This window comes from Sinohyriopsis cumingii, chromosome 15 (genome assembly GCF_028554795.1).
Source record: "Sinohyriopsis cumingii isolate HCF-2022 chromosome 15, ASM2855479v2, whole genome shotgun sequence".
NCBI classification, from domain to species: Eukaryota; Metazoa; Mollusca; class Bivalvia; order Unionida; family Unionidae; genus Sinohyriopsis; species Sinohyriopsis cumingii.
The window spans coordinates 108320064-108337359 of NC_142975.1; the positions used below are offsets into that span (position 1 = coordinate 108320064).

At 35.3% G+C, this 17296-nt stretch overlaps 1 protein-coding gene across 2 annotated transcripts in view; it reads right to left on the reverse strand.

Moving 5' to 3' along the window:
- Positions 1 to 17296, reverse strand: part of LOC149782445 (E3 ubiquitin-protein ligase MIB2-like) — a 174729-nt gene that overhangs the window by 84691 nt on the left and 72742 nt on the right. For both annotated transcript variants that reach the window (XM_089933859.1, XM_089933860.1), the window contains 4 exons: positions 11740 to 11973; positions 10471 to 10639; positions 6107 to 6213; positions 2205 to 2399 (listed from right to left, as the gene is read on the reverse strand). In XM_089933859.1, the coding sequence (XP_089789985.1) occupies positions 2205 to 2399; positions 6107 to 6213; positions 10471 to 10639; positions 11740 to 11973 (705 nt within the window). The remainder of the gene's footprint in view (positions 1 to 2204; positions 2400 to 6106; positions 6214 to 10470; positions 10640 to 11739; positions 11974 to 17296) is intronic.

A 17296-nucleotide genomic window follows, 5' to 3' on the forward strand; every position in this document is an offset into this window, starting at 1 on the left:
AAATCCTCTATGTACATGAAAGGGATCATGTTTTATTTTGAAGCAGTATCATCTCTCCAAGCCACAAAGACCAGGATGCAAACCCAATAAAATATGGCCAGCAATACAGGATATATTGGTGCTAAAGGTCAGTCACACCCTAACACAACAGCTATGTAACCAGACAGGATAGCAGTCACACACCCTCACAACAGCTATGTTATCCATGGAAACCAGACAGGATAGCAGTCACACACCGTCACAACAGCTATGTTAGCCATGGAAACCTGACAGGATAGCAGTCAAACACCCTCACAACAGCTATGTTAGCCATGGAAACCAGACAGTATAGCAGTCAAACACCCTCACAACAGCTATATTAGCCATGTGAACCAGACAGAATAAGTCAAACACCCTCACAACAGCTATATTAGCCATGTGAACCAGACAGAACAACAGTCAAACACCCTCACAACAGCTATATTAGCCATGTGAACCAGACAGAATAGCAGTAACAAACCCTGACAACAGCTATATTAGCCATGCAAACCAGACAGGATATCAGTCACTTATATCTTCATTTTCCTGACAATGACGTGCCTATCTCTACACTCCCAGATATTGACCCCATCTGCTGACAATGGTGTGCCCATGTCAATATTGCCAGAGAGTGACCCCATCTGCTGACAATGGTAAGTCTATCTCTACAATGCCAGTCCATTTAACTTTACATGCATGCATATTGTATAATAGCAGTTTCAATTCATAGTTCACCAGTCCATCATGTTTATATTATATAAATAGTACTTATAATTGTTGTAGCAGTATTCTGATACCATTGTAGCAATATTCATATACCATTGTAGCAGTATTCATTTACTGTTGTAGTTGTATTCATATACCATTGTAGCAGGATTCATTTACTGTTGTAGTTGCATTCATTTACCATTGTCACAGGATTCATTTACTGTTGTACCAATATTCATTTACTGTTGTAGCAGTACTCATTTACTGTTGTAGCTGTATTCATATACCATTGTAGCAGTATTCATTTACTGTTGTAGCTGTTGATATGGAATTGCAACAACAACAGTTATAAACTACTGTAATTGTAGTTTTATATGGGTACCACTGCAAAAACACGTGTTACTAAATGTTGCTGTAATGGCTTATGGATTCCATTGCAATAACACGAGTTATTAAATGCTGTTGTAATGGCATATGGATTCCATTGCAATAACACTAGTGTTATAGAATACTGTTGTAGAGGTATTTGGATACAACTGCAATAACACCAGTTACTAGATACTGTTCTAGCAGTATATGGATTCCATTGCAATAACACCAGTGTTACAAAATACTGTTGTAGTGGTATATGGATTCCATTGCAATAACACCACTGTTACAAAATACTGTTGCAGTGGTATATGGATTACATTGTAATAACACCAGTGTTACAAAATAATGTTGTAGTGGTATATGGATTCCACTGCAATAACACCAGTGTTACAAAATACTGTTGTAGTGGTATATGGATTACATTGCAATAACACCAGTGTTACAAAATAATGTTGTAGTGGTAATGGATTCCATTGCAATAACACCAGTGTTACAAAATAATATTGTAGTGGTATATGGATTACATTGCAATAACACCGGTGTTACAAAATAAAGTTGTAGTGGTATATGGATTCCATTGCAATAACACCAGTGTTACAAAATACTGTTGTAGTGGTATATGGATTATATTGCAATAACACCAATGTTACAAAATAATGTTGTAGTGGTATATGGATTCCATTGCAATAACACCAGTGTTACAAAATACTGTTGTAGTGGTATATGGATTCCATTGCAATAACACCAGTGTTACAAAATACTGTTGTAGTGGTATATGGATTCGACTGCAATAACACCAGTGTTACAAAATACTGTTGTAGTGGTATATGGATTCCATTGCAATAATACCAGTGTTACAAAATACTGTTGTAGTGGTATATGGATTCCATTGCAATAACACCAGTGTTACAAAATAATGTTTCAGTGGTATATGGATTCTACTGCAATAACACCAATGTTACAGAATACTGATGCAGTAGTAAATTCTATAGATATAATAGTAAAAATTACCATTCTACTGACAAAATTTTGCAATCCAGTGTTATTTGGATAACTTCGTAATTTTTTTCTTCTTATTGTACAGAATAATGCTGACCCTCACTTACTGAGTATGGGGAGGTGGTCCTTGTAATAAAGCTTTCCTGTGGCAGGTTTTACACATTTCACATCCAGATAACCTTTATAACCCAGTCGGTATACATTTGCATAGCCATTCTCCCACGTAACTTCAACTGCATCATGATTGGTGTCAGAACTATAATTAACAACAGCAATAACTTCTCCTGTTTTATTATGGCCTCCTTAAAAGATAAGAACACACAAAAAGAATTTATTTGAATTGGTAAAAAAAAATGACAGATGTGTCCAAGTAAAGTCTGTGGATGATACATCTTGTATCATTGTGACTGTTGAAAATCTTTTTATTCATGTACTGTTCCATCTAGCACACCTAAAGACATCTTGCATTGAAATTCTGATTCATGAATAGAGATATACAGTCTTTACATTTCTCTGTATTTTGTTCCATGTATAGAAAAGATTAACATTGGTTTATAAAAACAACTATATTTAGCTAAATGTATTTTTATCTCTTAATGTGGACCTTGGTAGCAGTATTTTAGTCTCTTAATGGGGACCTTGCTAGCAGTATTTTAATCCCTTAATGGGGACCTTGCTAGCAGTATTTTAATCTCTTAATGGGGACCTTGCTAGCAGTATTTTAATCGCTTTATGGGAACCTTGCTAGCAGTATTTTAATCCCTTAATGGGGACCTTGCTAGCAGTATTTTAATCTCTTAATGGGGACCTTGCTAGCAGTATTTTAATCGCTTTATGGGGACCTTGCTAGCAGTATTTTAATCCCTTATTTTAATCTCTTAATGGGGACCTTGCTAGCAGTATTTTAATCTCTTGGTAGCAGAGTGGTCAAATATGATCATCTTTACTGATCACTGCCAACTCACCTATAATATGTGGGTTTTAGTCTCAGGCTGTGCCAATGTGGGTATGTGAGAAAGCTTGTCAGTGTGTCAGTGGTTCTTGCTGGGGTTTTCCCAGGTTCTTCCTCCACCAATTATACTGGTCACCATGTATATATAGCATATCTTGTGCTCAGAAATGAAGTCAAACCCAAAACAGAAACAACATAATCCCTTACCTACAAATGTCAAATGATCCAATAGAAATAATGTGTATTAGAACATCATAATACACAGTTGTCTGATACATATAAATTTAATGGCATTAGCAGTGATTTCAATAAAAGCTGCTTGGTGACAAATTACAAGTGGCACTGCCACTTACAATTTTAACAGTGCAAAGGTTTGATTACAGTGTTACACAGTAAATAAAGCACCAATTTTAGCTTCATCAGAACTGAAATCATTCCAAATAGTCGTCTTAAATATGTTTTATCTCCATGGAGACCAATTTGATGGTCCAAGTCCATGAAGTTTTAAAATTGTGTAAAAAACTGAAATATGGCTGTAATGACCTTAAAATTTAATCAGGCCATCGAAATAAAATACACATACGCCTACCAAAAACAATGATTAAAGCAAACTCTGCATCTACATGTAATATTTTTCAAAATAAGCAAGGGTATAAATGATGCTGAGGACAATTTGCTGTTGTTGTTGTTGTTATAGGGTTTAATGCCATTTTCAGCACAAAAGCTATACATGGTGGCCAGTATAAATGGTGGAGATAACAACCCAGGAAAACCCCGGAAAGAACCACCAACCCAAAAGAAGCTACTGGCAAGCTTTCTCACATGCCCACATTGGTCGAGCCCTAGACTCAAACCCATGCAGACAGAGGTGAGATGGCAGTGATCCGTAATGGTGACCACTTTAGACCACTCTATCACTCAGGGCCCCAAGCATAATTTGCACAGTGTAAGTACCATATATGTGAAGTGTTGAATTTTTGAATTACAGAAAATTTAAAGTTGAATGCATTGAGTAAGTAAAGTCTTATTACATTTAAGCCAGAAAGTCTTTGTGAAGGGTCACTTCCACCTTTCTTCATTCATCTCCCGCCATGTCAGTATAAACTTCAAAGGAATAGCATTCCGACCCAGTGAAATTTACCGGTCCAGTTATCATATTTTCAAAGGGAAATTGTCACACACTGTCGTACACAGATTTTGAGCTGTCTAAATCTGATGAAAGGAATTTTTTCTTTGGGAAAGATTCCTAGAAAAGGAAACTTTGTCTGGACTCCGGGAAAAGTCTAAAGACATTAGTGCTTTCTTCATGACACAAGGAAGGGACTAGGTGGTCACCGTGTAAAAAGGCATGTTTAGTGCTAGAACATACAAGTCCTGAAAGAAACAGCAACAAGGTATGCAATTTTAGTTTCACGTAATATTCTATTATTTAATTGCTTGTTTTAGGAAAACTCAATTTATTTTATTCAATTACATGGAAAGTGTTGATGCTATAATTATTATGCAATTTATTTTATTCAATTTCATAAAATGTGTTGTTGCTAGAATTGTTATGCAATTTACCTTTTAATTTTACAGTTATTAGTTCACCGGTAGAATTAACTGCATGAAATCCAAATGTTCATATGTGTAGGATTTCATATGGTTATATGAAATAACTTTCTTTGTCGTCAGGACGATACAGATCATCATGAGTTAACGATAATTATTTAATTATATCTGATTTTGTAATGCATGGATAATCTTGTAGTTAAGGAATGTCATGAGTTACACTTCTTTTGAATTCATGCAATAGATATTGAACATGTAGTAGCATGTAAAATAATACGGTGCTATTTGGTAAGGCGTCCTGTGGTAATTTAAGACTTGCTGCTGGAAAGCGAGGTCAATGTCCTACCATACTAAGTCAGAATTTACGCGGCATGTATAGCAACATGCTCTGAATAACATTAAGTAAGCTGTATGTGCCTCTGAACAGAAGGTATACAGAATTATGGGGTAAGTTTGTCCTTTAAGAAACAGTTTTGAGAGGAAAAAGAGACAGTCCAAAGACAGGAGTACGGGGAAAAGAAAGAATGAAGGATGAAGTCAGAATAAAAAGACAAGGAAGTCCATGAAGGGGCAGAACCTAGAGTTTAGGAAGGATGAACTAGGAGACGTTGATATACAGTCAAAGTGAATGAAGGTGATGCAATTGATCATGGACATTGCGCTCTTTTCACCTCTCATTATGATGATGTAATAAATCCAAATTGGACACACCAGTTCAATTCTACTTAGATAATCTAACTTGAAGTGGAATTGCCATTTTAATTTGTTCTGATTAAATCTGTTATATTTGTGTCAAAAGGGGGCTCGTATTGTTTATTTATTCCCAGTATTGTCGCTCAGTTCTCAGTTGAAATTCCATTCTTCTTTCACTCCCGCTGGGCTATAATATCAAGGGAGGTCATCCTCTGGAGAACGCCAGCCAATCCCAATTAACCACCCCTCTTACTAAGAGGGCAACATTACAATATATTATAGTACAACCCAGGTAAGCTCTGACAGGCCCATGGCACTATAATGGACAGTACTTACACTGTGCAAATTGTGTGTAACGTTATTTGTATCCTAGTTTATTCCCAAAAATGTTACACGTAGATGCAGATTTTGCTTTATTCATTGATTTTACCAAATCACATTTTTTATTTACCTTTATTTAATTTCATGCTGGAGAAATCAGAAAATATGCACATGCAAAAATAATCATGAAAGTAGTTTATTGACTGGTTATTGAATGAGCTGGTCACTGCTGTGTGACGTGTTGATCTTGTCAATTTTGTCTTGATATTTTCTGTGTCTACAAGTAATCAGACAATGAAAATGCTATATTTTTACATCCATAAAGTCTTGGGACATGGAAAAAATAATGACTATTATGTGTCTCAAGATTCACAGCCATTATGGTACATATAACACTAGAATTTCATAGGTGTTACACATAACTTAACACTAGAAATTTTGCTACAATGAGAGTATATCAGTAACAGAATGCAAAATTCCTACATTACGTACCATCCTGATTCATCCATCTCCAGTCTGGGCCACGAACAACCCTGGCCTTCTCAAACAGACCATAGGCAGGCACTTTTCTGCTTGTGATTCTTGGGGGTACATCCTCCCTGTGACAAAAAAACACATTTTACAGATGAAAGTGTTTATATACTGGACATTACTGCTAAAACTATTGATTTGTTGGACATCATAACTGAACATATTGATTGGCTGGCCATCAGAACATGCTGATTGGTTGGTCATCAGAACATGATGATTGGTTGGCCATCAGAACATGATGATTGATTGGCCATCAGAACATGTTGATTGGTTGGCTATCAGAACATGATGATTAGTTGGCCATCAGAACATGTTGATTGGTTGGCCATCAGAACATGTTGATTGGTTGGCCATCAGAACATGTTGATTGGTTGGTCATCAGAACATGATGATTGGTTGGCCATCAGAACATGTTGATTGATTGGCCATCAGAACATGTTGATTGGTTGGCCATCAGAACATGATGATTGGTTGGCCATCAGAACATGTTGATTGGTTGGCCATCAGAACATGATAATTGGTTGGCCATCAGAACATGTTGATTGATTGGCCATCAGAACATGTTGATTGGTTGGCCATCAGAACATGCTGATTAGTTGGCCATCAGAACATGTTGATTGGTTGGCCATCAGAACATGCTGATTGGTTGGCCATCAGAACATGTTGATTGGTTGGCCATCAGAACATGCTGATTAGTTGGCCATCTGGACATGTTGATTGGTTGGCCATCAGAACATGCTGATTAGTTGGCCATCAGAACATGCTGATTGGTTGGCCATAAGAACATGTTGACTGGTTGGCCATCAGAACATGCTGATTGGTTGGCCATCAGAACATGCTGATTCATTGGCCATCAAAACATGTTGATTGGTTGGCCATCAGAACATGTTGATTGGTTGGCCATCAGAACATGTTGATTGGTTGATTATCAGAACATGCTGATTGGTAGGTCATCAGAACATGCTGATTGGTTGGCCATCAGAACATGTTGATTGGTTGGCCATCAAAACATATTGATTGGTTGGTCAGCTAAACCCATAAATTGGCTATTCAGGACTGGTTTGTTCATAAAGAACTACCTCACTATAAAGCTTTTCATTATAAAACTTTTTTTTATCTACAATTAAAATTATATGTATCATGTACTTCATTAAGAGGCAGTCTCACTATAAGGTGGTATACTCTGTGGCAGTGGTTCAATTATGAAAGCCCCTTCTGAACTTCCAAAAAATATGTGGACCCCCACATATTAATAATTGCTGGCTGAAGGAGCAAGACATGCTGCGAAGCTATGTAAATTCATGGGCCCCTTGGATTAACAAAAAAAAAACAAAGGGTCTGCAGCTAACACTTTTTTTTGGTCTCTTGAAGAAAAAGGTGTTTCAATACACAGCATGTGACAGTTGTTTCTGTTGGCTGACTTCAGCTAAAGGGCAACTGCAAGTTTAGAATCAAATAAATCAAAATTGTTGATGCATACTCTATTGGCATGTGAGGTTATGGGTACCATATAAACACAATTACCACATGGCCAAGTTGACAGCTGTCCAACAATTTTTATTTATAAATAACAACAGTGGATTAATGATAATGTTTTGCTGTTGTTGTTGGGTTTAACGCCATTTTCAGCACACGATAGGCTACACATGGCGGCCAGTATTAATGGTGGTAGAAGAACCCAGGAAAACCCCGGAAAGAACCACCGACCCACAAGAAGCTACTGGCAAGCTTTCTCACATACCCACATTAGCCGAATCTGAGACTCAAACCCACGCACACAGAGGTGAGATGGCAGTGATCCGTAACAGACAGCGCTTTCGACCACTCGGCCACTCGGGGTCCCCAATGATAATTAAAATATAAACAAATATTGTAAACTCATATACTCATCAAATATGGATGAGATTTGTTTGGGAATGGGACAATTGCCAGAAGCTGACAGATAATAAGACACTATTTTAAAAAATCAAAATTTTATGATTATAAGGCATATAATGACAAAACACTTGTTCATTGCTTTTAGAGTTTATAGACAGATCAGTTCTTGTGGGTGGAATACAGTGAAATGGAAAATGGTGGACATATATATTTTGTACTTTGTGCATCCTGAGCTTGAATGTAGAAAGTCTTGCCTATTTATTTCTGGTTCAAGGATGGAAGATTCACCTGTCGGATTTGCCTCTGAAGAGTGAATAGATGTGATTGTCTCTTATTCTAACTTGTGGATTACGTGTTAATTTCAATTTCAGATTTAAAAAAACGTGTAGCTAGACTTGTGTTACACTTTTCTCTTAAATCATACACCTTACCATTGCTCTCTCTCTCCCAGACTTTCTGCTAGGCAACTAGATTTTCAAAGCTGGCTGCAAAGGACATCCATGGAAGTTTCAAACTTCTTTTACCTGTAAGAAGCCTCCCAGTCAAATTCCCATGTCAGTATGACTCTGTTCAGGAGGAGCAGCAACAAGATTTTCAAGATGGCTGCCATGGCTGCCATGCTGGATGTCATTTCTGCACCATTTTCATTTAGAACCAAACAGACAGTATAAGAAATCTTTCAGTGAAAATCCTATGTACATATGACAATCTATTCCAGAGTGGCAATAAAAAGACTTACAAGATAGCCACTATGGTGGCCATATTGTGTGTCCATATGAGTGGCATCATTTAGAACAAACTAGGCCTTGGGATAAATGTGTGTATACATTTTCATGGCAATTCTCCAGAAAGTTTCAGAGGGAGCATCAATAACAAACATTTGCTAATGGATGGATGATGGTCATTGGACAAAGGACAAAAATCCATCCCATAATGGTCTATCCCATGACCAGTAGAGATAAAATCATGTGTAAGAGCAAAGGTATGCCATCAGTTTGTGCCATTATTCTGTTTGTCAGCCATGATCACGACATCCCTTGCAACAACATAAAAGAGTTAATTTCAGTCTCATAAGGACAACTGAAAAACAGCTTGAAATCAATTAAAAATATTTAAAACTTAATTGGATGGATGGAAGGATGTATAGACAGACAAGGGTAATACCATGTGAGTATCAGTCATGGTGGGACATAAGAAAACTGTGGAAGCACAAATTATTCATTAACAATCATAACAGGTTACACTTTTCTACAACCAACCAGTACAGGAGTTCTGGGTCCAAAATGAACAGACAATTGGGTATTTATCATCCTTTGGCAAATCTCCGAGTGCAAATCCAGGACATTTACACCATAAATGTCTGAACTCAGTTCTCCATAATGAACTATATCTGGTTCCCTTGCTATCTTTGATCACATTTGTGAAAGAGTAGGATAATTTAAGATAAGTTAATCAAGTTACTTGCAAAATAATATTTATAAAGTTACAGTGTTTGAGTGGTCAAATGAGATGAGTTGACCATGACCCTACCTCATACACAATTAGTCTTTGCTTTCCATTTAACTGTTTTTTTTTTTCACTCCCTTTATTTCATTTGATAAACAAGGACTAATTAATATAAGGCAGGTTTGATTTTAATTTAGCAAAAGAAATACTTCTGCAAGTCAGAGATCAAAACACAGTCAAAATTTAATTAGGTTGTCACCGAATCGATTGCAGACATGACTGTGATGGTAGATAGACATTTTTCATATTCTGAATACAAGAGGGCATATGACATTTATGAAGATTACGCTGAAACCATGTCAAAAGATATAACTGAAATACATGTATCACATAACAGAGCTTGTTTAACTAGTATTTATTTCTTAAAATGTTACCACCAGTAGGCATTAGTGATATTTTCCTTGATAAAAATTTCATCAAAGATTGTTATTTACATTATTCTGAGAAATGTTTTGCATATAAAATGTAACAAAATGTATGACTTGTTATTAAAAGTTGAGAATTTCATGATGTTGACTAAAATTTCCAATCACAAACAGCAATTCATTTACCACTTTTGATTGTGATTATTTTCATGTTCAACAAATTGGGGCCGATTCTTTTGGTATTTTTTTATACAAAAAATGTGATCTATGCCTACCCAAGCATTATAAGCTTGTTCAAAAGTTATCCAGGCATGAGTTATTGAGGTATACATAATAAGCAATCTGCAAGAGAAGAAATATCTACATGGTAAACACTTTATCTCATTACACAGTAAACAATTGTGACTTTTACTGAAAACAACTTTCTTCCTTTTGATAAATGTATTCCAATCATACTTAAAACCCAGAAAAGGTTGTGGCTACATCAAAAGTACTTGGAAAGAAAGGACAAGAAAAAATATTTTTTGAAAATAATAAAATGAATATAATTTTTAAAAAAATGTGGTGAATACATACCCTTCATGATCTGCACAGTCAAGTCGCTTGAATTTGTGTGAAATGTCATGTTTGTCTTCAAAGTAGCAAGCCGAGCAGAGGGCTGCACCTGTACAGACAGTGCATCTCCATAAGATCCCTGGAACTGTCTGAAGACCACACCCAGCACAGGTCACCTCATGTCGGACACCTGCAAAAATACATTATTTGTTAAAAGATACATAAATTGCCAGTTCAAAAAGCATACCATATGACTCATGCATTGAAAACAGGTTACTGTGACCTATTTATCTGTTCAGTAGCTGTAACATGATATCTGAAACCCTTGAGGTAATTATTTGTTACTTTTCACAAAGTAAACCCCCCCCCATTTACTGAAAAAAACTTTCTTCTTTTGATATCCAACCCTAGGTATAGACCTATACAATAGATGTAAAAGCTATAAGTGACACAAACATTTTTGTCTCTTTTTAACCAAGCTCTTATGAAGGGCCTTATAATGAGGGCATACTGGAACAATTTGGAACCCTAAAAATGAAATCACCAACTATAAATTATCTTCTTCTCTTTCACTTATTTAAAGCAAACCAATGTTTCTTTTTGTTGTGTAAACATGTGACAGTCCTCCATTTTTTATAAAGAAATCTCCATCTTCTCTCATTGATGAGCATGTTCAGATTAAATTCATGTGAATAATGTAAATTAAAAATATTTATTTTCTAATGTTTTGTCAGCTTTATTCAGCTTACTTTGAACAGATGGACTGAAAGAGAGAGACTGGTATTTTATATACCAAGTAAATATATATAACTTGTCTTGCAAGTTGCAAGCAATTATTATCAGACACATAACAATCCTCCATTTTTTTATCTTGATGCATGTACAAATGACAGTCAAATTACAACTCAATAACTGATGGAACATGGGGACATATAATCATTTTGGTGTATAACGATCTTGTCTTGTCAACAGTAGGACTGAAAGAGAAATAGACCGGTATTTTATATAAGTAAATGTATATATAAATCATCTGACAAGATGTAAACAATTGTTATTTGACAATTTTATTCAACAAGAACTAAAACAAAGTTCAAAGATAGAAAGCAGATCTTTCTCCTAATTTCTAAGCATAATTTACACATAGACTGATTCATGAATAGAACTTCAGACCAGGATGAGCTGATCTTTTGAATATAAATTATGATGAGGCACAGTCATGTGGACTGGTTCAAAAATGAGCCATTGTTCTATCAAATATAAAGCAACAATAATACAGAATTAAATTCTTACCTATTCCTGCATTGTCATACAGGCGAAGGTCATACTGCTTATCCAAACCAGCTCTATAGACATTCTTTTCCCCATTGTCCCAAATCACTACTGCAGTCTGTGCTGGATAATATTCATTATCATCATCTGTGCAAATGTCAACCACACTTCCAAGGTGACCTTCACCTCCATCTTGATCTCCAAATTTCCAGTCAGGGCCACGAACAACTCGCACGCCAATGTCAACTGCACGACCTAGTTTTGTAAAATGAAGAAGGTGTTTCTCAAACCAATTAATCCATTCAACAACTGTACATTTCTTAAATAAAATATGGCTGGAATACATGTTCAAAGAAGGACTAAATATAGATTACAAGTACTGTCATTGGTGATCACTTTGCATAATGATTACAGGTGAAACAATACACCTCTGCTGCATATTATTACAGTTCATGATACACAGCCTATAATGTGATACATTATTCATTCACATAATCAAATGGATGGTTCTTTTGTCATTTGAAGGTCTTTAAGTAGTAGGTTGGTGCAGTTTTATAAATTGTGTTGACATATTGGTTGTATTTCTAGTATGCATACTACAGAGAGTGTAAAGCTTACACTGTCCTAAAAGATACATGTATCCAAAGTGTCAAACTTACAGTCCTAAAAGAAACATGTATCCAAAGTGTCAAACTTACAGTCCAAAAAAGATGCATGACTATCAAAAGTGTCAAACTTACAGTCATAAAAGATACATGTATCAGTTTGTGTGATTTGGATTTTTAACATAGCTTTAAAAAAAATTCAGTCATATCGCTATGATGTCTGCAGTGTGGCAGTTTATATTGACGTCTAGCACTGGGGCATCATGCCGCAGACATGTAGCACGATGTCCCACCCAGTCAAATTATCCTGACACCAGGCCGACCAGTCCTAACACTAACCTCTTAATGCTGAGCGCCAAGCAAGGCAGCATTTAGTATCATTTTTATCAGTCTTTGGTATGATCGAACCCACGACCTACTGCATCCGAGGCGGATGCTCTAACCACTAGGCCACCAGAGCAGTCATACATATATCAAAAAGTAAAGCTTACAGTCCTAAAAGATAAATGTATCAAAAGTGTAAAGCTAATACAGTGCTAAAATATACATAAAAAATACAAATTTAATTTGGTGATGAAGTCAACATGAGACCATTACTAGTGGTAAGATGAGCAATTTGCTCACATAAATATACCCCTGCGTCTCAGATGGACATAAACCAATAGCAAAACCAAACTGCATAATTCTTTAAATAAAACTAGTGTTGACTGCAGTGATTGATCGACCTGCAGTTCCTCTAATGATAAACTCAATGTGTACCATGTTTCATAGCAATCCACAAAAATCTCTCCTATACTGTCAATAAAGGTCTTTTAGATGGGGAAATATAAAACAGAAAGACAAGTCACATTCAAATGATTCCATTTTAAATTACGTTCAGACAAAAAGGACAATAACTCTAACAAAACTGGAAACAAAGTGAGTTACTGAGTTTCAATAATGGTCATAACCTTTATAAAGTTTCAAGGTCATTCATTGACAATTACCATGAGACTTGTCAAACTGCATTCACAAGATTCTGTCATACACTAAATCCAGCTCCAAGTCTAAAAGATCAATAACCAGAACTGATGCTTGAGGACGATTAAAGCAAAATTGTCACTACAGTGACATCAATTTTGCCAAAATATACAGAAAAGGCTGGCTTTGCCTTTTCTTAAGAAAATTTCCACTCTTCCCTTTTATTTTGCCATTGACAGTTTTTTTCAAGACAGTGTAAAATAGTTACAACATTATGGAGGTTCATAATCCTTCAGGTCAACTTTTGAGTCAAATGAATGATCATTTATGTTTGTAATTATATTTTTATCCACTGGATTTCCACCAAAATTTCACAAATTAAGTGATCAAAATTCAATGCTGGTGATTATAGGCTGATGGGAAGTATGGGTAACAAGCTTATTCAAATATCATCCTGTAATGTATACAAAGAAAACTTGTACATCAATATTATCACACACTTTCAATAGCATCTTTTATTTTATTTTATTTTGCAGAAAATAGCAACTGGGTCAATGCTATAACCATAAATTTAAGGATGAAATCCAAGTTTCAAAGTGATAATTCAAAACCTCTGATGCTAGATGCATTCACAAGATTCTGCCATAAAATGCATTCATCTAAAAGGGCAATAACTCTAACAAACATTGTTGCAGCAGTGATTTGTGGATATGCACATCTGATGATGATCACAGCTTAATAAGTGTCATGCTGATCCACTGACAAAATTGTAAGACTTATTGCATTAAGAGTTTGTCATACACTGCATTTAGCCAAGTCAAAAAGGGCAATAACTCTAACAAACATTGCAGTCTCAAAATGATTTGTCTAAATGTCCATATTCAGATGATGACCATAATATTTACTATGCTTCATGGTGATATAAAAGAAACTGCAAGACTAGTTGTGTTCACAAGATGTGTGCTGTATGGAAGGAAGGACAAAATGATGGACAGACATAAGGATTTCTATATGTACTGCCTCAAACATTGTAATGGAGAAGAAACAAATACAAATAAAGTTTGGTGTTAGAGATATAGTTGAAATTTTGCTTCTGAGACAAAATCATAAAGAAAGAAAAAAATTCTGATAATGTGAATAGCTTTTCAAATTAAAAAGTTTACAAAGTTTAGAAATTCTTAAAATATTTAAAATCCCATGTAAGAAAGGTTATGTAAACTTACAAAAATTTAAGTAAAATTTGAAACCAATACATTTAGTAGCACTTCCTTGTGCTTTGCGCATCCACAACATTCTCATTAAAAGTTTAAAATGCCATGTTTTTTATTTTCCCCAAAAAATCAACATAAGATGCTTGAGGTATGTATGTATAAGATGGTAAAAAAACAGCCTGTATCTGATGCGAATTTTAACTAAACTAGACTGGTTCAGTTAAGTAGGCCTTTGTCTTATGAATTACACAAAGATGATTGACAACCAACTGAATTACCTGCAAACAAGCACATTCTGTGACAAATCAGCCCAAAGAAGTGAAGGCCTGCATGTTGTGTCTTAAATCATTGTTGTAAAATGTGTTTCCTTGACTCCATGGTCAAAAGGTTGATTGAACATGTCACTAATTGAATTTTCTTAGCATGTAATGATTAGTCAAAAGCATTAAGACAATTAAACAATGGGTTTTGGAAACCAGAGCAAATTAAAAACCCATTAAAAGAAAACCTTAATGCCAATGTTCTATTAGTGTGGCCTTCATGCAGAGTTTAACAGGTGCAAGATCATGTGTCATTGAATGAATTATCACAACTTCAAAATAATTCATCCCAAGTGTGAACAAAATCCAACAACAGGCTAATAAGCAAATTAAAAAACTTGAGCCAAAATGTTAATACAAATGTTCAAAGATTACAACCCTTACCCCAAGGTCAAAGGGTCTAGATCACAAAATCACTAGTCTCATATCCTAATGATTCACCAAAGAGTAAATTTTATTAATAAATTCAAATGAGTACAAGTCACATACTTAGGTAGTAGTAGTTACTTTATTTTGATCAATATTATGTGCAGTTTATTTTCATGTACATGTAAATTTGTACATGTTCCATTTTTATAAATAGCATAAAATCATAACATTAATATTTTAAAAAAACACAATACTTTTTTTCAACAAAAATTGCTGATTTTAGTAAACATCTGAAATACTAACCCATCAGAATTTAATGAGGACTGATTTGAGGTGGAAAATTCCATGAGTCAATAGCCCCATACCCCTATTTCCAAGGATTAACACTTCAATGAAAGCATGGTAATTGATGGGTAGATTTAAAGACAGATAAAATGTTTGCATCCATTATAAACTCCTTTTGTACCAATCTTCACTTTTAAGATGAGTCAAACTCTATCTGCCACCACATAATACACAAGCAGATCTGGGTCTGTCCAGTTTGTCAAATGTAATCAGTAGAACAAACAACATGGACATCCACTGGCACATTATGCAATGGCAGATCAGGGTCTAAGTTGTTTGCAGTTGGACTTAACTTATAAGTGAGTACAGATGGTATTTGTTTTAAGTGCATGCTTGAATGAAACAAATCATTAAATATATGGATAAATTTGTGAAAAAAGTGTTTTGGGCTTGTGGTGTTCTTGAAATTGATGCGAGCCATAGCTAGACTCATAGTCCAAAGGATGAATTTTCAGACTGGGTTGGCTGCATAAGTGTGTCCTTGGGAAAACAGTTGGCTTCTATTTTCACATTGTGATAAAGTGCCATCTAATCCAAACTACAATTATGTATTTTGCCTTTACCTTGTAAAACAAATCTTTAAAAATCAACCTTACATAATGTCTCAAATGCTGTGATCAGAAGAAAAAAAAACTTCTACCAACTTTTTCATTTCCATTTCAGGTTTCATTTTTCAACAGTTCAAAACTGAGCCTGCTAACTTAAATTCAGTGGTCAACAGGAAGTGCATTGATTCAAAGAGAACAATCTCCAAGTGAAAATATTGTTGCAGACTGGCAAATAATGAAATTCAGAAGCAGGAATGTCAATTACACGTTTTGTTTGCTTCGAATTTTCTGGAACAGTGAAGAATGGTCTTCATGTGAAGCAAATTTCCAGCAGTATCTTTCATTATGACCTTAAAGTGTTTAGAATAAATGTGATGTATTAATATAACAGGTACATTCATTCATACATACATACATACATACATACATACTCTAGTTGTCTTACCTTATTAAAAGATCACTAATTGAACTCTAATTATATTCTTATAATTACTAGATTTGAATATTGATCTTACTCTGTTTAATTTTTGTATTCAATAAAAACTAAATACTATAGTTGTTTTTTGTTGTTTTTGCTCATGTGAGCAAGATGCTGCTCATGTGAGCAAAGTCTTGCTCACATGAGCGAGGTGTGGCTCACGTGAGCAGATCTTGCTCACGTGAGTGAGGTGTGGCTCACGTGAGCGAGGTGTGGCTCACGTGAGCAAGATATTGCTCCTGTTAACAATTCCTGCACATGTGATTTTCTTATTAGAATCTATTTGCTCACGTGAGTTCTACCTAATTTGCATGTTAAATTGCACATGAGACTAACCTGAGTTAGATCTCATGTGAGAATCTCATGTGCAGAAGGGTAGGCAGTTTTGGTGTGGGATGTATACCTCTCATAGTTATTTTGCAGTATTTAGACAGTGAAATATATCACTAGTTGGCAAGGATGAATTTCTTTTTTATCTATAGCAATAGACACCTAGGTTCAAGACAAAAAGAATAGCTCAAAAACTGACTGGATCGCAACTATTTTGAATGATGCTGTTTAATACAAAATTATCACGGGGGAGGGGCTTGCGTTTGCACTATGAGCATCACTTGGTATAAAAAAAATTACCTTCAGACATGTAAAATGCAAGTATAAATTTGGGGTTGGGGTGCACAGATTTGTTTTGCTATGAACTGTCACTGACTTGTTAGGCTATCCACAAATATGAACCTTTTTGACC